The sequence below is a fragment of the Lampetra fluviatilis genome, chromosome 61 (assembly GCF_964198595.1).
Source record: "Lampetra fluviatilis chromosome 61, kcLamFluv1.1, whole genome shotgun sequence".
Lineage (NCBI taxonomy): Eukaryota > Metazoa > Chordata > Hyperoartia > Petromyzontiformes > Petromyzontidae > Lampetra > Lampetra fluviatilis.
The window spans coordinates 1,644,549-1,669,014 of NC_136335.1; the positions used below are offsets into that span (position 1 = coordinate 1,644,549).

The 24,466-nt window shown below is 50.6% G+C and overlaps 1 protein-coding gene across 2 annotated transcripts; it reads right to left on the reverse strand.

The window, feature by feature from the left end:
- Positions 1 to 261: 261 nt before the first annotated feature.
- Positions 262 to 21,751, reverse strand: LOC144951296 (BEN domain-containing protein 5-like). 2 transcript variants are annotated; one of them, XM_078881495.1, is made up of 8 exons: positions 21,439 to 21,751; positions 19,470 to 19,609; positions 17,880 to 18,210; positions 16,472 to 16,587; positions 15,603 to 15,669; positions 15,249 to 15,392; positions 6,967 to 7,056; positions 262 to 2,621 (listed from the first exon to the last, which is right to left on the reverse strand). In XM_078881495.1, exons 1-8 carry the CDS (start codon positions 21,602 to 21,604, stop codon positions 2,512 to 2,514), a joined length of 1,164 nt encoding a protein of 387 aa, XP_078737621.1. In that variant the 5' UTR covers positions 21,605 to 21,751; the 3' UTR covers positions 262 to 2,511. The 2 variants fall into 2 exon arrangements, with proteins under 2 accessions (XP_078737621.1, XP_078737622.1); XM_078881496.1 differs by lacking the exon at positions 6,967 to 7,056.
- Between the last annotated feature and the right edge of the window lie 2,715 nt (positions 21,752 to 24,466).

Genomic DNA, 24,466 nt, shown 5'->3' on the forward strand with positions numbered 1-24,466 from the left:
TGCAGTCACGAAAGCTTCAAATCTAGAACCCATAGAGATCCAGAATAATAGAGACCCATAGAAATGCATAAATGAAGACACATCACAACGATGATAATTCTATTATACACTGCACAACTCCTGATGTGGTTGTCTCCTGGCTTGACCCACCTGATTGTGAAATCGTAAATTAGCTCTGCTGCTACATCGGCCATACGCAACACGACGAATGTCGACTCGGCACCAGCAACAAAGTAGTCGTTACGATAACAAAAAAAGCCTTCATTGTATCCTGAAGGTTTCAATTTGTTTTATTTACGAGCAAAAATGGCAGTGCAGCAAAAAAATCCGTTTGCTGTACTGCGGCAAGTCGCACATACGCTTCGAACCTACACCCATTCACACAGACCGGCAAAGTGTCACGGGGGGGGGGGGGGGGGAGAGACACTCATCCAGCAGTGGATTGCCACAAGGCCTGTACATTTTTTTATTTTAATACCATCGTAGATTTTTTTTCGTGGAAGTACACAATTTATATTTTTTTGCTCCCAATCAATTCAATCAGTTGGTATTTTTATTTATTTAATGAAACCTCCCATCCAAATAAAACGCACGTAAACGTGGAAACCCAGCGACAAGACGCCAGAAACGTCGACAAATTCATTCTCTTCCGCAAACGGATCCGTTATTAAAATGAGAACATTTAATTTTGAGCGAAAAACAAGCCGACGGGGGTGGGGAGGCACGCAGCTCCGTTTTCGCCGGGACGCCGACTGCAACTCCACACCTCTCGCAGGCAAATCATTGACGATGCCCTATGCACATAATCGCATCTCAGGAGGCTTAAGCGAAGGGGTGTTGAGCCTTGTCAGTGCTTGGATGCATCTGGCACCAGGCACTAAGGAGGTGTCAGAGAGTGCGTGCCGAGAAGCTGTGGGTGGCGGGATATCCGGTCCAGAGAGTGGTGGGGGGTGGAGTGGGACACCCATTGTTGTTCTGTACTCCTCATTAACCCGCACCGACACGCGTGGCGATGGGTGTGGAGAGAGGCTCTCATCCGGCAGAGGATTGACAAAAAAAAGGGGGGGGGGGGCTCGTGGGTAAAGGTTAAAAGTTACAACCAGCGGCTTTCATTGAAAAAATTAAATGTAATCTGGAAGAACCCTGAATCTCTTCTCGACAGGAGCCCAGCGGCGAGCTCGGTTGCGACCCGCAGAGACCCACGAAAGGAAAGCGTCTTCCAAAACCTCGGTTGGAAGTGAATCGGCACGTCACTTCTACCCAAGGCAACTTAAAGAGCCGAACGTCAGCGCAGTTGTAGCCAAACACGTTCAGGACGCTTCCCCGACAATCGGTGAACGCACAGGTCGCGAGGTCGCGAGGTCGCTCTCGGGGGCCGGCGTGTTTTTTTTACGCAATCTGGCTTCCACTGCACCTTCGGCACAACGCGAGCGAGAGCGAACGTACGGGCGGTTCACGCGGCTCGTCATCACGAGGCGGTTTTCCTAGCGGCCGCATCTCGCCAAAACTTCACCCGTTACGATGTTTCGGTCGCATCTCGCCAAACTTCGCCGGGTAGGCGAGATTCCTCTGCGGAGAAAATGTTTTTCGCTCCGAAACGCGCGGCGCTCTTTCGCGGACGCGTCTGCCAAGTTGAACGAGGAATCGCCGCGAGTTCGAAACGGGACGCCAGAAATATACGACGACGGACAGTAACAGCAGGCGCGTGCGTGTGGACTTCCACTTTCGCTGTATCCTATCCTCCCCCCCTTCCTTTGCCCGGTACGTGGGGGACGCGTTTTTTCCGATTGCGGAGGGAGGGAGGGGGAGGCGGGGCGGTGTGTGCAGGGGGCTTTCCCACACAAAATAAAAACTACGATTCGTTAACTCGTCACCATCACTTCTACAATCATCGGAACGGCGGGCGTCGCGCGCTGGGACTAAAACGGGCGGGGCATTCCGGAGAGAGTCGAGGTTGCGAGTGGGCGGGCGAGTGGCCTTGAGAGCGACTGAAGGGGGTGGCTCTACCACCCCCATACCCCACCCCCACCAAGCGATCAGCCGTGCGAACGGATCGCTTTCTCTCTCAACCGTTGCACCGAACCACTGTCCGAATTCCGAGCGAGCGAGCGGTTACACCCCCCCCAACGTGGACGACGCGTCCCGTTGGGCCGTGGTTCGTCCTAACCCCCACCCGCCCCCGGCCACCACGTCAGGATTGCAAAAACCGGTCCCTTACGCGTCCGTAAATTTGTGCAAGCGATGGACTGTCACGGCGATCAACATTTGCGTCTACCGGTTGCACAGCAGTTGGGGCTACATCCGCATAAACGCAATTTAGTTTCACTCAACTACGGCTGTGCGATTGACTTAATCGGGTGTGGTCCCTGATTAAGAGATTTATAAAAAAATTATCATAGTATCATTAGACGCTGCTCCTCACCGAACGAGATCGTAACCAGAGGAATACGCGGACCGATGGAATATCTGCCACCACCCCCCCCACCACCACTCTCTTCATCTTCCTCATCTTCAGGGCAGGGGGGGGCCATTCATGCCGGGGTGGTAGAAGGCGCACGTGTTCCCGTAGCGGCAGCCACCCTTCTGGGCAAAATGCCTGCAGATGGGCTTCTTGGACATATCTGCGGGGCGAGAGGGAGCGCAAGAGAGAGAGAGAGACAGGGAGAGAGAACACGCACGCAGCGATCAAAACAAAGGGCAGAGGGGAGCGTTGAACTTCTTTCGCACCGTACGTAGCCAACCGCGCGTATCGGACGACGGTAAACCCTCGCGATTACGCGAGTTTCGCGAGTGACTAAAACAATCTGTAATAGGCTTCACCGTTTTCCCAGGTTTTAAAGATGTTCAAACACCGAACAGATACCTATTGCAAGGCATCAAGTCTGCATTAACCCAACGTACTCGTGGCAAAACATGCAAACGCGCTCCGATAATATACGCGCTGTCGATTAACACTCGAATACCCGCGATGCCTTTGGCATCGTGGTCTAAATTTAAATAAATTCCTCGTAAATTACTCTTTAATCTATGGGAGCTTCTTGCCAGTATCCAAAACGATGATAAATAAGAATCGGTTTCACCCGATTCTGGCAATATAACTGCTCGGACCCGAACTTTAAGTATTCTGATACTTGCGTCGTCTTTGCCCCGTTCGCCTTTTGGCGTTCTCTGGTCTAACGCTGGTGCTCAGACAAGGCGCACGCAAGTCGTCCTCTGGTGTCGGCCCAATCAGTTTCCAAGGCAACGCTCGCCGCCGCAGCGCCGGGTTTGCAGGCCACCGCCGCCCGGCCTTTGTTCCAAGACTCGCGGTTAAGGCCCACGCAGCGATGGACTGGCCACCTTACCGTAGCAAGACCCCCTCCAACCAGAGGTCGCTACCGGGTACCCGATACTCGTACCCTACCCGATATCCGGCTACCCGTACCCGGCCGGGTACGGGTACCCGTTTGCGGCCCTGGTGCAGCCGGGTACGGGTAGGCCGTGAGTCACTGGTGAGTCACCGTTTGTCACTCATTTCCCAACGTCTTGTCTCTTCTCACAATTCAAGTTCCTAGAATCAACCCACCCACGCCTGCAACATGGCTTCATCCCAGAGGTCGCAATCAGGTACCCGATATCCGTACCCTACCCCTACCCAGCCGGGTACGGGTAGGGTACGGGTACAGGTACCCGTTTGCGACCCTGGTGCGGCCCGGTACGGGTAAGGAATCAAAACCCGTTTGCGACCTCTACCTCCAATGCACAACACACACAACCACGCGGGTTTATAAAGTGGGGGCGGGGGGGCGCAAACGTCCGCTGTCGGCTGGCTGGGTGAGTGAGTAAGGGGGGTGGAGGGTCACGACGTCCAAAGAACGCGCGGGGGCTTGCTAGTTCGATGACAAATTAAAACAACAAAAACATCACCTACAGCTCACGCGTGTGTGTGTCGCGCGTGTGTGTGTGCGGTAGTGTAGCGGTTAGCACGCTGCGCTATGAACCTGGCGACCCGGGTTCGATTCCCACTCACGGCCAACACCAGTGACGATTATCTGAACCGGTCCTGGGCTTCCCCTAGGTCGACTCAGCCTTAAATGAGTACCTGGTGCGGTGTGTAAACATCGCCACTGGGGAGACAAAGGCGGTCGGGCGTGGTGCTGGCCACCCACCCCCTCGTGTACCGTTCCGGCTTTCATAGGTGCTCGCTAACAGCACTTGCCCCTACAGTCTGTCAAGGCTATACGGGGGGTCTTTGTGTGCCACAAATGTGCCACAGGACATATGATGTGCGGGAGCTTGGCGATGTCATTGTGGCATGACCCAGCCCTGTGATTCGTGAGGCGTGGCTTATACGGGTACGAGGGGAGTGTTGGCTCCCATCTTTAAAAGGGGGAATCAAGCAATTGTGTCGCGGTGGATAGATGTTAACTACCTCGCCTGGTATACAGGAGGTCGTGGTTTCAGTCCTGGACCCTAACGCCACGGTGGCTAATGTTGACTACCTCACCTGGTATACAGAAGGTCGTGGTTTCAATCCTGGACCATAACGCCACGGTGGCTAGGAAATGTTAAATACCTCGCCTGGTGTACAGGAGATCGTGGGTTCGATTCAGACGCTGACGCCTGCTGTATATTTGGAATTAGCATCTCTCTCTCTCTCTCCCCGTGGTCGCGTGGATTTTTTTCTGGGTCCTCCGCTTTTTCCCCTCCATAATTTAGAATCGACATCACGCGTTTATATTTTATTTGGCTGCTGCTATACATTTCCACGCGATGATGAATCGTTGAGTTATCATTTGTGATGGCCGGGTAGCTTCTGAAAACGAGCTAATCTGAAAGAGCTACAATATAGCGCAGTACCGTGGCCTTACCTGATTCCAACTTTTCATTGATTTGACCCGACAATTGACTCAACCCTCCAAAAGCTCGACTTCACTAGTCAAAACCAGATATCGGAGCATTGCCGCACTGCTGGCGGACTGCAGAAAAACTCCACCATGGAACATTCCTTGCCAGTATCAAAATATAAGAATAGGTTTTACCCTTTCTGGCAATAAAGCAGGAGTTGTGTTAAGATGTTAAAACACCAAACTGAAACCTTTTGCAAGGAATCATGTCTGCATTAACCACGTAGACTCGTGGTGAACATGGAACTTGAGAAAATGTACGCGATCTAACCCAAAACCCTCTATTATGGATGATATTGGTCGCGAAAGCCTACGGGTTAAACTAGGGAGACAAAGGCGGCCGGGCGTGGTGTTGGCCACCATGTTGGCCTTCATAGGTGCTCGCTAACAGCACTTGCCCCAACAGTCTGTTCAGGCTATGCGGGGCATCTTTGTCTTTGTATATGAAGGTATTTTTTGTTTAGGCTATGAACGATTCACCACACGGCAATTTGACGAATCATCATGAGTTGGGGGGGGGAGGGTGTAAACAGATTGAAGAATCAATTTACACTGCACCAGGTGGTCATTTAAAGCTGAGTCGATCTAGAGGGGCGCGCAGGACCAGTTCTGAAACCATTCGCCGCTGGCGTTAGCCTTGGCTGGGTATTGAGCAAAGGTTCTCGGTTCAGTGCGAAAGAAGTTCAACACACATACAACATTGTTGTATCTTCTTGGTTCTTTCGGTAAAGTCACGTAGAAGGGAAAGAACCAAGAAGATAAATCCCTGCAGTCACGAAAGCTTTAAATCGAAATTTTACATTGTTGTATGTTGAACTTCTTTCACACCGTACGTAGCCCACCGTGCTAAACGGAGGTGCTAACACTAACTCCACCGTTACCCCACCGTACACACAAGACAATGATCCACATTATTAACACCAGTACAGCATGCGAGGATAAACAACACACGCGCACGTGTACAATCACGTGCACGTACACACACACGAATACCCATACACAAGTCATCGTACAAACACAGCCACAAGACGAAGACCACCTCGTGTAGCCTTGACAGATTGTTAGGACAAGTGCTGTTAACGAGCCCCTATAAGAAAGCCAGCAGGGCCCAGGAGGGGGTGCGGGTGGGCCAGCAATATGCCCAGCCGCCTTCTTATTTGAGGCTGAGTAGATCTAGAGGAGGCCCAGGACCGGTACCGATAATCGCTGTGAACGGTAATCGAACTCGGGTCGCCGGATTCGCGCTAAACTGCCCCACTACCACACCCCGCAAGCCATCACAAAGATCACTGATCATACACGGCCACACACAAAAATCCAAGCCAACTCTTTTCCGTTTCTTAATAACCACATGAATCCACCTCTTTCCCTCACTCCGTTTGCTTCCTCTAGGGCTCCTTTCTCTGTCCACGTAAGTTCTACTTCTACTCGCTCTCGGCGCACTCGCCCATCCGGACACGTTCACATCGATGGTCTGCTCAGCTAACAAAAATGTCAACTTTTTATTTTTTTCCAGAAGCGACCTGGTCACAAATCATAGCTCATCATTCATGCGGGAAATTTATCGCAACCAAACGCTCGAAACGCACGTCGATTATAAATGTGGAGGGGAAAAACCGGAGGAGCCAAAAGAAAAATCCACGCCACCATGGGGAGAGGCAGACTCGCAAACTCCAAATATACAGCAGCAGGCGTCAGGGTCGGGATCGAACCCACGAACCTCCTGCACACCAGGCGAGGTAGTTAACATCTCCTAGCCACCGTGATGATGATGAGAGAGAGACACGCAAACTCCAAATATACAGCAGCAGGCGTCAGGGTCGGGATCGAACCCACGAACCTCCTGTATACCAGGCGAGGTAGTTAACATCTCCTAGCCACCGTGGTGACATCTGATAGCACCAATATCACAGCAGCTGCCAAGCCCAAAGCTCTAACCTCCGAGTCACTCCACCCACCCCCCGGCCACTTCCCCTCGCCCTACTCTGCTCCGACCGAACAGTTTTTCGACCCAATGTATTCTGCTGGTCGTGACAGGAAATTTGGCCGAATGTTCGGATCGACCCGATATTCGACTCACCTATGACGTAGCCTCCTCGCCCGCGCTCCCCGCGAAAACTGCCCACTCCCCGCCCCCCGATGGCCATGGTGGGGCAACCGCCAGTTGCACCTTGGGGTGGAGTGGGCGTATACGGGGGAGAGAAACACAAGACAAGGGCAAAGATCCCCCATATAACCGTTACACACTGTTCAGGCAAGTGCTGTTAAGCGGGCACTATGGCACACGAGGGGGTGGGTGGCCAACACCACGCCCGGCCGCCTTTGTCTCCCAAGTGGCGATGTTTACACACCGCACCAGGTACTCATTTGAGGCTGAGTCGAACAAGGGGGGAGGCCCAGGACCGGTTCAAATAATCGTCACCGGTGTTTGGCGTGAGCGGGAATCGAACTCGGGTGGCCGGATTCGTAGCGCTAACAGCGACACCAATGCTCCACTCACCATACACATAAACAAATACATACACACACACATGAAAACAATGATCTCCCCGTATGACATGCACAGGCGGTTGCGGCTGTTAAAAGCTCAATAGGCTTCAGCTGGTAAATAAAAAGTTGACTTTTAAATTTTTTAAGTGATGCGATTACCTCTCCTCTATACTTTTGCAATGTTTGTTGTTGTACCTTTTGTGACCTCTGTGGAAATAAGAGCTGCATAGCTGATCGGATTCCCCCCCACTCCAGTATAAAGTTTCTCATTCGGATTCTGACGAGCACAGAACGGTGTGTGGGGGGGCCAGGAGCACGGGGAACGGTGAGGCCAGCACCACGCCTGGCCACCGTCTACATTGCACCAGGAGCTCGTTCAAATTCAAAATATACAGCAGCAGGCGTCAGGGTCGGCATCGAACCCACGAACCTCCTGTATACCAGGCGAGGTAGTTAACATCTCCTAGCAACCGTGATGATGAGAGAGACACGCAAACTCCAAATATACAGCAGCAGGCGTCAGGGTCGGGATCGAAACCAGGACCTCCTGTATATCAGGCGAGGTAGTTAACATCTCCTAGCCACCGTGATGATGATGAGAGAGAGACACGCAAACTCCAAATATACAGCAGCAGACATCAGGGTCGGGATCGAACCCAGGACCTCCTGTATACCAGGCGAGGTAGTTAACGTCTCCTAGCCACCGTGATGATGATGAGAGAGACTCGCAAACTCCAAATATACAGCAGCAGGCGTCAGGGTCGGCATCAAACCCACGAACCTCCTGTATACCAGGCGAGGTAGTTAACATCTCCTAGCCACCGCCGTGACATCTGATAGCACCAATATCACAGCAGCTGCCAAGCCCAAAGCTCTGACCACGAAGGACAAGGTTCCGAGACATCGCGTGCCACCGATGGGTAGAAGCCGCGCTCACGAATCAAATTCGAATCACTGGATTTGTACTGCAGTTCCGTAACGGCTGCAACCATCCACTCCCACATCAAAAAACACCTCCTACGCATTTCACAAGTAGTACTAATCACATACCTGCATTTCCCATAAATATGCTAAATTCCTCTTGATATGCAAATTCCTTTTGTCAAGGCGCCCTTCCCCCCTTCCAACCCAGCTTAAATATACGCTCCAAGCGTGGTGGTGTTTCATTCAGACGCTGTCTCCCCGACAGACCTGGTCTTCACCTGAGGACGGCTGCTTGCGTTGTGGCCGAAACGTCGTGAGAATTATTTTATTATGTTTTATTATTTTATTACTTCCCTTCTACGTGACTTTACCGAAAGAACCAAGAAGAAGATACATGCAGAGGGTTCAGACATCTGCCACTGATGTTAGTCGTGGCTGGCAATCGAACTCAAAGCCACCGGGAGTTTAATGCAGTGCCTACCGCTCCACCATATCCATACACAAGTAGCGCGTACGTGCATAGCATGCGTAGAGCACATGAAAAAACACGAACACACACGCTCCCTACACAAGTACACACACACAAACTGGGCAGGAGAATTAAAATATATATTGGGTAGTTCCATTTCAGACACTCCAGGGGTGCGGGTAATCAACTCAAATTCGAGATAATAATGTTTTTTTTATATATAGAGAAACTTTCATCTCATCTCTAGATGTTAACTACCTCACCTGGTATACAGGAGGTTGTACATCTCTCTCTCTCTATGTATCTCTGTGATATCTGTCTACTTATATGTCTGTCTATATGTCTCTGGTTTTGTGTTTTATCTCGCTCTCAAATTTAGCATTCTCAGGAAGAACGTAATCAACCAGGTAGGGTGTTGACTGTTATGTTATCCGACTCTCTGTTGTATTACTTTACATTTCTAAGTATACTAGATTTGTGTTTCTATTTCATTTATACCTGACGGCGATTGCTTGTGTTGCAATCGAAACGTCGTATGCTAGTATTTAATTTATTATTTTATCTTTATACGTCACTTTACCGAAAGAGCCAAAGAGTAATTCCTGCAGTCACGAAAGCTCCAAATTAAGTAGGAGGTTGTGGGTTCGATCCCGATCCTGACGCCTGTGCATTTGTAGTTTGCATATTCTCCCCATGGTCGCGTGATTTTTCCCCGGGTCCTCCGGTTTTTCCCGTCCACATTTAGAATCAACGTCGCATGTTCAGAGTATTTGGCTGCCGTTATAAATTTCCAAGTGATAAGCCACTTTGCCGAGCTATTATTTTTTTGATAGCCGGGTTACTTCTGAAAAAAGGCTACATAGCTCAGTGGGCATTACCTGGTAAAATGTAAAGTTTAATTATTTGAAAGGGCACCCTCCCCATTGGCAATTGTCCCTGTGCTGGCATCGAAGTTTGCCAGTTGAAGGTGGCCACGACTGATCTGTGGTCTAGCCTAGGGACGTCCCCCCCCCCCCCCCCCAGTGGCAGCCGTCTCTGTGCCGTGCAAGGCGATTCGTGTGCCAAGTAGGGAGGACGATGTTGCGTTAAGACCCATTGAGTACTGTGTGGGAAATTGTAAAAATGAAACGGACACATTTGGACCGTGTCGCCAGCAGACCAACGGCTTCTCGAGTGACGTCACGGGATGTTTTCACGTCCACCCTGAACCAGGCGGGGCTTGTTGCACGTGTAATGCGGGCGTAAGCGACCTTCCGGAGGTGACGTCACGGGGGGTGGAGTCATGTGACGTGGGGGGAAGGTTCGGGGCTTTAAGCGGGTAAACCGGAAGGGAGACGGGCGATGCTGCCCCTATTCGATTAAATTCGCATCGGATGAGTCCTGCGGAGCGAGAACACGTACGGGGGGCAGTGGAAGACATGTTGGCTGCGGACATTATATCGCCATCTAACAGCCCATGGGGCGCTCCAGTCGTTTTGGTTAAGAAGAAGGATGGCAAATTGCGATTTTGTGTTGATTTCCGCAAATTGAATAAGATATCGGTGGCAGATGCGTACCCCCTGCCGCGTATGGACGACTCCCTTGACGCATTGTCGGGGGCTAATTTCTTTTCCACACTGGACCTCTCTTCGGGATTTTGGCAGCTTCCCCTTGACGAGTCCTCACGGGAGAAAACCGCATTCCGTACGCCGCAGGGGTTATTTCAATTCAACTGTCTCCCGATGGGATTGAATGCGGCCCCTGCTACATTTCAAAGATTGATGGAGCTCGTTTTGACGGGGTTGCAGTGGGAGACATGTCTTATATATTTGGACGATATCATTGTCTTCAGCCGCACATTCGATGAACATTTGACGCGGCTGGAGACAGTGTTCACGAGGATGCGTTCTGCCAAATTGAAATTCAAACCAAAGAAATGTCACCTACTGCAACGGTCCGTCCGCTATTTGGGGCACATCGTGAGCGCTGAGGGAGTGTCCACGGATCCGGAAAAGACGGCGTGCGTCCGGGATTGGCCGACTCCGGCCACCGTGGGGGATGTTCGGCGGTTTTTGGGATTTGCCTCGTATTACCGAAGATTCGTGCCGGGTTTTGCGACGATTGCGAGGCCTTTGCATCTCCTTACGGGTAAAGGACGGAAGTTTGTTTGGGGACAGCCGGAGGAGGCGGCCTTTCGGAGTCTGCGTGATCTATTGGCCACGGCCCCAACATTGGATTATCCCGATTTCGATCACCCATTCATTCTTGATACGGACGCGAGTGACACAGGTATTGGGGCGGTGTTATCACAGTCTAAAGGGGGTGTAGAGCGTGTCGTGGCGTATGGTAGCCGAGTCTTGTCTCCTGCGGAAACCCGCTACTGTGTCACTCGCAGAGAACTATTGGCGGTTGTTTTTTTCCTACGGCAATTTCGACCATACCTCTACGGTCGTTCTTTTATTGTGCGTACGGATCATGCGGCCTTGCAATATGCCCTTAAAATTGACCAGCCATCCGGACAGTTGGCACGTTGGTTGGACACGCTACAGGAATTTTCCTTCCAAATTCAACATCGGAAGGGAGTGCGCCATGCGAACGCTGACGCACTTTCCAGATTACCGCGGCGCGCCCCTTGTAAATGTGAGTCGGGGACGCATAGGTGTTCGCCGATTCCAAACCCCCCTCAGCCGCTCACGTTGGCCGTCGAGAAGTCGGACACTCCGATGGAACCGGGACCGGCTGACGGGGTTTTGAATCTGCCGCGGTCTGTCTGGATCCGGGAACAGATGATGGATGAGTCATTGGTGTCCTTGCGGAAGCGGTCTGCTAAGGACAATGGGAGTCCGAGTACGGCTGTGGGGCCGCAAACCGCTCTCCGAGATGGTCTGCTTATGTGGCGGGAGGGGTTCCAGGAACGTTGGCGCCTGGTGGTACCAACGTCCTTGCGGTTCGAGTTGATTAGAACCCTCCATTGTGACACTCTCTTACATTTAGGGGTGCAGAAGACCTTGTTGACGTTGCAACGTCATTATTTTTGGCACGGCATGGCGACAGATGTCGTAGGGCACGTGCGCGCGTGCCCTGCGTGTGCACAACGTAAGCCGCCGAAACATCCTTACGTGCCGCCTCTCCAGTCGATTCAGGTGTCTCGAGTCAATGAATTGGTGGCGCTGGACATATTGGGGCCTTTTCCACCATCGGCGAGGGGTAATAAATATTTGCTGGTAGGGGTTGAGTACCTCTCCCGTTGGCCGATGGCCTGGCCGTTGCCCGATCAGTCGGCCGCGGCCATTACCGACGCCTTTTTGTTTGGGTATATTATGGATAAGGGGGCGCCTGAGAGACTCCTCACGGACCAGGGCAGGAATTTCTCTTCTAAATTATTGGCGGAAGTGTGCGCGGGCCTTGGGACTAAGAAAGTACGGACATCCCCATACCATCCGCAGACGGATGGTATGGTTGAACGGCTGAACAGGACGTTGTCTGCCATGCTTTGCCATACCGTGAGTGAACAACAATCAGATTGGGATCTGCACATCCCCGGGGTGCTTTCGGCGTACAGGATGACGCCTCATGCGGCTACAGGATATTCGCCGTTTTACCTTATGTATGGTCGGGAAAACGTGCCGCCGGTGGATGTGCAATTGGGAACTGGGGTGAAGGGACCTCGTAAACCACTTCCTGAATACATTCAGGACACGGTTCGCCGAGTCACGGAGGCGCGGGAGAATGCCCGCGTGGCTACGGCCAAAGCCCAGGCCCGGAACGAGCGATATGCGCGACGGTCTGAGGGGGAGTGCCCTTGGAAGGTTGGGGACCTAGCCTGGCTTCATTGTCCACAGGTACGTCCGGGGACCTCGCCGAAATTGCACAAACCCTGGCATGGTCCCGTACGCCTCATTGCGGTTCCCAACCCACAGTCAGCACGCGTCCAGATTGGGTCTCGTCGCTGGGTTGTGCATACGTCGCGCTTGAAACCATATGTTGCTCCCTTACATGATGCGTCATCCCCCAATGTTGCCTTGCCGGGGTTTGTTGCTGCTGACTCTCCCCTGCCTGCGTCCATTGATCTCGCTAGAGCGCCTGTCGTACCTGTTCCAGACAGGCCGGCCGTGACATTGCGGGGGACGAGGGGCCCTGCTCGGAGGACGCCTGCCAGGTCTGCGGGACCTTCGAGCCCTGCAGCTCTTCCGACCCAGCTGCGGGCACGGTCACAGGACAAGCCCAAGACTAACTCTTTAGGGACACGGGACGTCGGTGGACTTCCGGCTACGACAGGGGGATTACCCCCTGTCATTCCTCGACTTTCATCGCGTTCCCGTTCTGCGAGTGGGCCGCCGACCGTCCGGGACGGGCCGGCGACCCGCACACGTTCCAAATCGCTTACGTTTCGTTGATTGTTGCTGTCTTGTTATTTTTTTCTTACAGTTGTATTTATTGCATGCTTTTGTACGTTCGTTGATGTTAATTGCGTTGTTGTTGTTCTTGTTGTTACATTATATGCTTAGTGTCCTTTAGGGGGGGAAGCTCGGTTCGCCGCATTACGATTTGCTATTAGTCAGCCGAGGTCGGCTGGGATTTTTCTACGGGGGAGGGTGGTGTAATGCGGGCGTAAGCGACCTTCCGGAGGTGACGTCACGGGGGGTGGAGTCATGTGACGTGGGGGGAAGGTTCGGGGCTTTAAGCGGGTAAACCGGAAGGGGAAGTCAGTCGGGGTGTGAGCGGAAAAGAGTGAGGCCACGCGGGCAAGTGTGGAGAGGGGGGGCGCCGACGGCGATCGGGAGCCAACCCCGAAGATAAGAGGAAGCTGCGGAGTGGTGTGCAGCTGGGGAGGAGACAGCCAGGAGGGCTGCGTGTTAGAGGCAGCGGTGTGGCTGCCAGGAGGAGCTGCGGAGAGAGAGAGAGAGGGGGCTGCTTGTTAGAGGCAGCGGTGTGGCTGCCAGGAGGAGCTGCGGAGAGAGAGAGAGAGAGCAAGAAGCTGTGAGAGCTGCGGAGGGAGAAGAGCAGCAGAGAGTACAGCCAAGGGGGGCTGTGTGAGAGAAACAGCAGCGGAGCTGCTGTTGTGGATCGGGCCGACATTGGAGTCAGCACCGTGGAGAAGCTACAGAGTAAAGACAGCCGTGTGGGTGTACAGCACGAACCGAATAATAAAGGACACTGGGACAGACATCGTGGTCCAGTCGTTTATTACACACGGTTAATTAACCCCTTTCGTACCGATAAAATAACTTTATCGGTAGACGTAGTACCGAGGCTGCCACAAGGACACGTGTGGAGGGCGCGTGCGGCACAGTTTTCGTGCCCGCTGTAGTAGAGTACACGGTGGTTGTGTAGCTACGGTTCTCTGCGGTGAATAACGACATCTTTAAAAACACCAGTGCTACGCCTCTCCAAATCAAACGGTGAAGCACCTGCACGTCACGAGCTTCGGTCGTCGAACGGGAACCCCCCCACTGCAACTAGCAGACATCTCGGAACGTGATAAGGGTTAATACGCCTGCAGTAATAACTAGGGCGGCCCATCAGATGTGAACCACCGCAACATGCGTCGAACGGCGCTGCTGTCAAACCGCCGTCTGGAGCTATCGGAAGCGACGAGACCAATTAAAAGACCGGAGGACAGTGGAAGGACTTCTCACTCTGGCCTTCACTGCGGCGTTGATGAAACTAAAGAAGATGAAATCTCTGATTTAAAGCTTTCGTGACTGCAGGGATTCATCTTCTTGGTTCTTTCGGTAAAGTCACGTAGAAGGGAAGTAATAAAATAATAAAAATAAAACATAATAAAATAATTCTCACGACATTTCGGTCACAACGCAAGCAGCCGTCCTCAGGTGAAGAATGGTGTTTCATTCTTTATTTGTATTATTTCATTACTTCCCTTCTACGTGACTTTACCGAAAGAACCAAGAAGATGAAATCCCTGCTCGTAGAAGAACTCGCACACGGCACGGTCATACCGTACGAGAGGTGTGTGGAACAATTTCCCCCCGAGCGCGTACCGAATAGGGCTTTCGGACACCTTTAAGCGGGCAGGGACCACACACGAGCACGTTTCTTTCACAGTCACTTCTGTTCGTGCAAGAGGACCTTGCGGCAAGAGCAGGGCGCCAACGTGAGAAACGGCGTCAACACCGCCGCACGGAAAGTATTCACCCCCCGTCTCTAGTAACCGATGGGTGCGGGCTTCCAGATGCTCACGAGTGGCGGACGACATTTTGAGTTCCGTTTCCAAGCGGCAGGCGTCGTTTGCCAGTCGAGTCGTACGGGATTAAAGCCGCGGGGGGGGGGGGGGGGCTGTGCCAACTGACGACGTGGAGCAAAGGAAAATATGCGGGTCCGCGTGAAATCAAAACGTTTCGTCAAAACGTGGCCCATGTGAAGTGAAATCCCGGGCCCTCTCTGGCCCCGTGGGCCGTTGGTTTGCCTGCCTTGGGGGCAAGGCGTGAGAAGGGGGGGGGGGCGCGAGTGGGGGGGGGGGGACGGGAGGGGGCTCTCACCTGGGAAGGCGGGCTGAGTGCCGGGCGGGAAGGGCATGCCGTTGTTCATAGCCATGAGGATCTGCATGGCGTTGTTCATGCCCATGAGGAACTGCATGTCGTTTTGCATCATGGGATTCCCGCTCCCCTGCATACCGCTCGTTCCTGTGACAACGCGACAAGGCCGCCGCCCGGGGGTTGCTTGCGATTATTGTTTGCAATTATCATCACCACCGCCGCCACTTAACATTTATATTTATCCTCGCGCTAAACATTTGCGATCCAGCAAAACTACCCCCGTCCGCCCGCCCCAGACAATCTGACGCATCAATGTTACAAAAAATATATTTCCATAGGCCAAACAACGGTGTATACCTGTTGACTGCTGCGAGCTCTGTTTGCTTAGAACGGCGCTGCACTGCGTCATCGTTTCTTCAGACAACTGTTCATAGAAATGCACGCACGCACACAAAGGTTAACACACACACAAGACAAAAACCCTCCTTGTATAGCAAGTGCTGTTATTGAGTACCTATGAAGGCCGGCACTGTGGCACACGAGGGGGTGGGTGGCCAACACCACGCGGCTTTAATCCCGCACGGCACGACTGCCAAACGATGCCTGCCGCTTGGAAATGGAACTCAAAATGTAGTCCTGCTATAAGTTTTACCCACCAAACAACATAGCAGGAGGCTGTTTTTTCCTGACCTGCTTTTGTGCTTTTACCATCCACATGGCAGAGGCTCGGTCTCATTTGCAGCATTTTGTTATGTAGGCTAGGCGTAGTCACAAACCGCACCTCTCCATAATAAAGGCTCAGTCATTTGTTATGTAGTCTATTCGTAGTCTCAAGCCGCACCTTACCATAATAATGGAAAGTGGGCCATTCCTGGTCCTTCCCCCCCCCTCAACCATTATATATACGGAGTGGTATCGCTTGTAATCTCTCATTTACTTGATACAGCTGTCGGGCTGTGACGGTTCCACCTGAAGACGGAAGCTTGTGTTGCCTCCGAAACGTCGTGATTTTTATTTTTATTTTACTTTTATTAATTTAAATTTAAAAAATTTTTACCTACGTGACTTTACCGAAAAAACCTAAGAATAATATGAATCCTTGCAGTCACGAAAGCTTCAAATCTAGAATGTAGTCCGCCCCTTGTGAGCATCTCGAAGCCCGTACCCATCGGTTGCTGGAGGTCGTGGGCGCTTGCGGGAATGTTCCCAAGCGTGGCGGCGCTCACCTGCTGCCCGTTGTCCGCAGTCTGCAGCGCAGCCTCATCGGCGCCGTTCCCCGACGAGGAGGCGTTGGCGGAGCTCCCCTTGCTGCCGTAAACTCGTGTCGAGTCAATTCCTGGGGCTGAACACGGTGACACAGAGGAGGCAATTACGCTGCATTAATTGCTACTTGTGGTTGGGGTGATGAGCTACGAATAAACTAAAAAGTTTTTTTAGTATTTTGCCAGGTAAGGCTCTGCTGAGCTATGCAGCTCCTTTCACGGAAGCGACCCCGGCCATCACGAATGACAGCTCAACGTAAGTAAGAACATTTGATTCCGCACACTCTTATATGAGTCCAGTCCATCGCGAATGTTGAAGTAGGCACTCCGAAACAACACGGTGTTGAGTCTGTTGCGGAACTGACTCAAGACTCAGGGACGGATCCCGAACATGCGCCGGTCGCGTGTGCCAGGTCTTTGGGTCAGAGACCCCAAATACTCTCAATGCGGGACATTGATTCTAAACGTGGAGGGAAAAACCGGAGAACCAGGAGAAAAATCCACGCGACCACGGGGAGACAAGCTCGGTGACAGCTCGTGGCCATCGTCCGTGGCGAGTATCTGAACCAGTTCAGGATGTCTCCCTAGGTCACCTCGTCCTTACACGAGTACATTGGTGCAGTGTGTAAACACCAGCACTGGGGGAGACACAAAGGCAACCTGACATGCTTTTCACCACACCACTCCCTGCTAGCCTTTGAGAGGAGACCCAGGAGCTTTGCATGGCGTGACAGGGAAGATAGCTTCCACACGGCTTTATGCAGCTGATAACTCCTCTTGATCGTTCCACGTGGATCCACGGTGACATACGCGGTGATAAAGATCCCCCGTATAGCCTGTAACAGACTGTTGGGGCAAGTGCTGTTAGCAAGTTGCACCTATGAATGCCAGCATGGCACACGAGGAGGTGGGGTAGCCAGCACCACGCCCGACCGCTTTTGCCTCCAGAGTGCCACTTAAACACCGCACCAGCTCCTCATTTAAGGCTCAGTCGACCTCGGGGAGACCCAGCATCGGATCATATATTCGTCACTGATATTGGCCGTGAGCGGGAATCGAACTCGGGTCGCCGGATTCATAGCGCAGTGCACTAACCACGCTAAACTACCGCAACAACCGCCGTTCCCTACTCAGTAGCGGAGACGTCACCACGGCGCTTGTGCCACGCTAGGTGCACTGAGGCCACGTGCAGTATCGAAGGCCCGCTGGCAGGAGGCCACAAAACACGGACCCAAGGTGACATGGGTCGACCGACTCCACACACGTAGACACGACAACAACTGCCGCCCGCCACTCACGCGCCGGAGACGTCACCACGGCGCTTGTGCCGCTCGCCCACGGAGGCCGTGGGCGAGCACGGGGGCAGCCGTACCTGTGAAGATCTTGCGCACGAGCGCCTCCTGCAGGTTCTTGTTCATACGGCGCAGCTCCTCGTTTTCTTGCTTGAGCATTTCGAGCTCCAAAAGGGACTTCTGCAGCGACACCTTGGTGTTCCGGTAGTTCTGCACCGACTCCCGGTACAGCAGCTGCGGCACCGTGCCGCCGGAGTCCTCGTCTCCGTCGTCGCTCGCGGCGGCGGCGGTCGTCTCCATGTCGACGGGGTAGAGCAGCTGCAGGCGCTTGTCGCCGCGGCTCTTGCGCACCACCTTCTCGCTGACAGCGCGCTCCGCGCCTTCCTCGTGACGCTTGCGCTTGCCTTCTCTCTGCGTGTGTCCACCAGGGAGCCGCGAACGGTGTTAGTACCTCTTCTTGGTTTATTCGGTAAAGTCACGTAGAAAGACAGCGTCAGACGCTGTCTTTCCGACAGACCTGTTCTTCACCTGAGGACGGCTGCTTGCGTTGTGGCCGAAACGTCGTGAGAATTTAATTTTATTATGTTTTATTTTTATTATTCGATTATTTCCCTTCTACGTGACTTTACCGAAAGAACCAAGAAGATGAATCCCTGCAGTCACGAAAGCTTTAAATCGATGTTAGTACTGTTAAATAAATTCGGCTGCGAGAAATATATTCGACGGGCAGGTTTTCTACACTTTAGTCACTGCCGATGACAATGTACGTATGTGTGTACGTTGAGCTTCTTTCGCACCGCACGTCGCCAACCGTGCTGATTCGAAGTGGCAGGGGAAGGACAACAAACTAAACACAAAAAGCAGTTTTAAAGAAATTAGCTTTTAATTGAGCATAGTGGAGTCGTGTATAGTAGCAGTGTAGTATATCGTAGTATGTATGTAGAACTTTTTCGCACCATATGTAGCCAACCGTGCTAATCGAAGGTGGCGGGTTAAGAACTAAATACAGAAAGCAGTTCCAAAGAAATTAGTTTTCAATCTCGACGATTTCAAAGTGCATAGCTCCAGCGGCTTCCTATTATCAGAAGAGCATTCCAGACGGCCACAGGAGCACATCTGAAAGCGCCCGACGGAAATTCATCAAGCGCGACGATGACTACGACTACCCACCAACGTCGTACTCAATTGTAAATGTTTGGGTTTACTCGCCATGACACCAGTGTGCCGAATTAGTAGCTAATTGACAAGTTTAGTTCACATGACAAACTTTACTAATTGGCCGTGTCGGGTGGTGGCGGGTTCGCGGGTTAACGACACATTTATATCTACGCGCTCCGACCCAAAAACATTTACCAAGATCGATCTAGGGGCCATTATGAATCCCTCGAGACGGAGAACCAAGCAGTGGGGGCTCCATCCAACGGACAAACACCCACCTCAGTATTTAACACGGCCATCATGACACTCTCATCAGTAAGACCGAGACAGCGAGGAGTACAGCTTTAGTGGAGCGATCTAGGCGTGATTAGAAATCCCTTGAGATGGAGAGTCAAACAGAATCCGAATCTTTATTTCCACTGGAGGAATCCCGTCAGCTCAGTGTTTAACGAGGCCATCGTGGGACCCTAGAGAGGGAGAGAGGCAGCGGAGGGTATTGAACCCGGGCTCACGTGCGTCTGGAGGATCTCATCGCTGTCCTCATCGTCCTCCTGGGAACCGAGCTCCTCGGCCGAGGCGGGTGTCGGGCTCCCGTCCAGGATTCCTGGAATCTGCATCCGCTTCACCACCTCCTCCAGCTGCGTCTCGCTCTCTGTGACAAAACACGAGGTCGGGGGGGGGGAACGGTGAGAGGTGCTGGTGGTGAGAGGGTGGGTGTGACGAGGAACTTAATTAACTTCCGTCTCATCCAGCTGCGTCTCTCGTTCCGTGTCAACCAGTGGGCAACGGTGAGCGAGTGGCGAGGAACTTCACCGTTTCCGATGACGTACGTGAAGAATAACCGATGAAGTACGCGCACATCATCGGCTTGAGGTACGCGTACGTCATCGGCTTGAAGAACGCGTACGTCATCGGCTTCAAGTATGCGTACGTCATTGGTTTGAAGAACGCGTACATCATCGGTTTGAAGTATGCGTACATCATCGGTTTGAAGTATGCGTACGCCATCGGTTTTTACTTCCGGTTCAGTTTTGATGACATACACGTATATGTCATCATTTCCGTGTATGTCATCCATACACTTTGGAAACTAATTAATCATTAATCTCACCGGGCATGACGGCAACGCGCATCCAGCTCACACAGTGACCACGACGACAACGGGTACCACCATTGGCCGTACTTTAACAACTGTGGTCATCAGTGATATCGCTGACACTGACAAAGTTCTAGATTTAATTTGGAGCTTTCGTGACTGCAGGAATTATTCTTTGGTTCTTTCGGTAAAGTCACGTATCAAGATAAAATTAAAAATTATTTTTAAAAAAAATTATTTAATTTATTATTTTATCTTGATACGTGACTTTACCGAAAGAAAAAGTTCTAGATGGTTTATACTGTACATTCACGCAACTGAATTCTCACGATGCGAGATGGGAGCATAACGCCATTGATGTGTGTGGTGCGAGCGAGGGGGTTGCTTAATCATACTTCACCGCTCTGGTCAGTGATATTGCTCACAACACTGACAACGTTCTCGATCTTCTTGGTTCTTTCGGTAATGTCACGTAGAAGGGAAGTAATAAAATAATAAAAATAAAACATAATAAAATAATTCTCACGACGTTATATTTTTATTATTTTATTACTTCACTTCTACGTGACTTTACCGAAAGAACCAAGAAGATGAATCCCTGCAGTCACGAAAGCTTTAAATCGAAATTTAACGTTCTCGATGGCTAATACTGGAACACACATGTAACAGAGGACTGTAATGATGTGCGTGACGCCATGACGTATGGGGAAGGGGCTGTGGAAGGCGGTTGCTTAAACTATAAACTAATTTATTTATATTCTACCAGGTAAAGCCCCACTGAGCTATGTAGCTCTTTATCAGAAGCGGTCAAATACTTTGAACACTTGACGTTGATTCCAAATGTGTGTGTGGGGGGGGGGGGGACCGGAGGACCCGGAGAAAAATCCACACAACCACGTTGAGAGAGACACCGCAAACTCCAAATATACAGCAGCAGGCGTCAGGGTCGGGCTCGAACCCACGACCTCCTGTAGACCAGGCGAGGTAGTTAACATCTCCTAGCCACCGTGATGATGAGAGAGACACGCAAACTCCAAATAGACAGCAGTCGTCAGGGTCGGGATGGAACCCACGCCCTCCTGTATACCAGGCGATGTAGTTAACATCTCATAGCCACCGTGATGAGAGACACGCAAATTCCAAATACAACAGCAGGCGTCAGGGTCCGGATCGAACCCACGACCTCCTGTGCACCAGGCGAGGTAGTTAACATCTCCTAGCCACCGTGATGATGATGATGAGAGAGACACACAAACTCCAAATATACAGCAGCAGTCGTCAGGGTCGGGATGGAACCCACGACCTCCTGTGCACCAGGCGAGGTACAAGTCAACAACCTCGGCCTCACCGTCCCCCCCCCCCCCTCGTATCTCCTCATGTCTCACCAGCCATCGCCACGATGTTGACCTCCTGTTTCATGCCATGCGAGTGCACGGCGTACACGCGAGTCGCGTCAAAGTCCTCCTCAGAGCAGGGAGCGAAGCCGACGATGGTGGAGGCGGCCACGATCTGACAGTCCTTGTCTTCCACGAAGCGGACGTACGCGAACATCGTTCGGCGTCGGCTTGTTTGCTTGTTGTTTGTTTTTAATCACACGGGTTAACGTTTTTGTTGTTGTTGTTTGAGGCGAGGACGTTGAAGGTTTCGCGGGCCGCGCCGCTGAAGAGTGAACGGAGGGAGGGGGGGGGGGCGACAAAATGGCGGGAGAACGACGGGGTGCCGACGTCACTTCCGTTAATAGAAATTTATAACAAAATTATAGCGATTGATGTTGATTTTGTTTTGTTGTTGCTTAAAATACACACGCAGGTTTTATTGCACGCCTCGATTTGTACCTTAAATCGAAGCTTCTGCGATTGTAAAAAAAAATTATGTTACGGTGGAAATGGAATTTCCGGTTGGCGACTGCCCTCACGCGCGCCATTTCCGCTAGGTTTGTGCAATAATTATTTTTAAAATATATATATTAGCTTTTACCTAGCGACAAATAGTTGTGTTTACTTGAAGAAGTGTATCGCTAAAGATGTTGTTGTAATTTAAAGCGAGAATAATTTTGAACAAACGTGTTAATTGCGCGCCTGGATGGCGATGGACGTGACGTCACATGTGCGTTATTTTATTGTTTTGTAAATTTACGAATATTTTCGTTATATTGCTGTATAATTGCACGGATTACGATGTGCGTGTTACTATTATAAGTTAATGTATTTTTTAAATATACAAAAAAAAAGTTAAAATGTTCTCGTTAAATGAACGAGGCGCCACTTTCGGCTAGTGTTTGCATTTTATACGTATCGGAATATTTTACAATTATTTATACGTTTACAAAAGTGTATGGATCGACGATATGAATTACATTGAATTAAATTAAATATAATTATGTGTATACAATTATATATTTTTGTTTAATTCCGTGGACGCCGTGCAACGTCACTTCCGATACCACATTCCTGCACCGTAGCGGTCCAGATGTCTTGTGACTCCCCATTCAATTCTTAATTTTGTTGTTTCAATTAAAGTTTTTGGTTTTACTTATAACAGAAACGACCATGCGAAGGAACGATTTTTTATATGGTTCGATTATTTGGGGGGGGGGGGGTCACAAGACATCTGGACCACCCTGTGTTACGCTGTTCCATAAGCGCGATTCGGGAGATGTTCCAGGAATGAGTTTAACATTTTGTAAAAGTTTTATTTGCTTTGCAGTTACTTCTAGCTAAGTTAGGAATATACTTCACAAAGTGGGGCGATTGGTAAAACATCTATATATTAATCGGTTGAACAATGTTATCCATGTAAATATTGTGTCGTTAAACCCGCCACCACCCGACACAGCAAATCAGTAAAGTTGTGTCACAAAAGGGGCCGTCCATAAATGACGTCACGCACCTGGGGGGGGGGGGGGTCAGACATTTGTGACGATGTGTGACGAGGGGGGGTGGTTTGAGAAATGTGACGTCACATCAAAATGTGCAACTTTAAATAAATATAGAATTCATCTTCTTGGTTCTTTCGGTAAAGTCACGTAGAAGGGAAGTAATAAAATAATAAAAATAAAACATAATTAAATACAATTCTCACGGCGTTTCGGCCACAACGCAAGCAGCCGTCCTCAGGTGAAGAACAGGTCTTTCCAACAGACCTGTTCTTGACACTGTCATTCAGACGCTGTCTTTCCAACAGACCTGTTCTTCACCTGAAGGGAAATAATAATAAAATAAAACATATTTTATTAATATTTTATTATGTTTTATTATTTTATTACTTCCCAAAGTTTGTTGCATGTCGGGAAGTACGCTAAACATTTTGAACAGACACACATACTCACAACTTTACCTTTTAATATATATAAAAAAATAAAGTATTGCTGTTACAAACATGCACCCACTCATCTTCTTGGTTCTTTCGGTAGAGTCATGTAGAAGGGAAATAATAAAATAATAAATAATAAAACGTAATACAATAATTTTCACGACGTTTCGGCCACAACGCAAGCAGCCGTCCTCAGGTGAAGACCTGGTCTTTGCGTTGTGGCCGAAACGTCGTGAGAATTATTTTATGTTTTATTTTTATTATTTTATTATTTCCCTTCTACGTGACTTTACCGAAAGAACCAAGAAGATGAATCCCTGCAGTCCCGAAAGCTTTAAATCAAAATGCACCCACTCGTTCTAGATTTGAACCTTTCGTGACTGCAAGGATTCATACTCTTATATTTTTTCGGTAAAGTCACGTGGGTAAAAATAAATAATAATAAAAAAAATAACAATAATAATATAAAAAAAATATTATAATAGAAATAATAAAATATCAAAATATCATTTTATTTCTAGTATTTTTATTATTTATTGTATACTTTTACCTACGTGACTTTACCGAAAAAACCGATCAATATCAACCCACTCTCGTGTTTGTCCCCTCGCTGTGAAGTTGTCCCAAGTCATCACAACCCGCCGCCATGATGCGCATTTAACACGCGTGTAGATTTATTTGCCGGCTGCTGCTCCTGCTGCTGCGAGACATTCCGACGCGGTGATGATGATGATGATGAGCCACTTCGTTGAGATGTCATCTGTGATGACCACTCCGCTTCAGATCTGCAGCGGAGATGTGGAGGAGCTGCGGGGGAGATGTTGACTACCTCGCCTGGTGTACAGGAGGTCGTGGGTTCGATCACAACCCTGACGCCTGCTGCTGTATATTTGGAGTTTGCGTGTCTCTCATCATCATCACGGTGGCTAGGAGATGTCAACTACCTCGCCTGGTGTACAGGAGGTTGTGGGTTCGATCACAACCCTGACGCCTGCTGCTGTATATTTGGAGTTTGCGTGTCTCTCTCTCATCATCACGGTGGCTAGGAGATGTTAACTACCTCGCCTGGTATACAGGTCGTGGGTTCGATCACAACCCTGA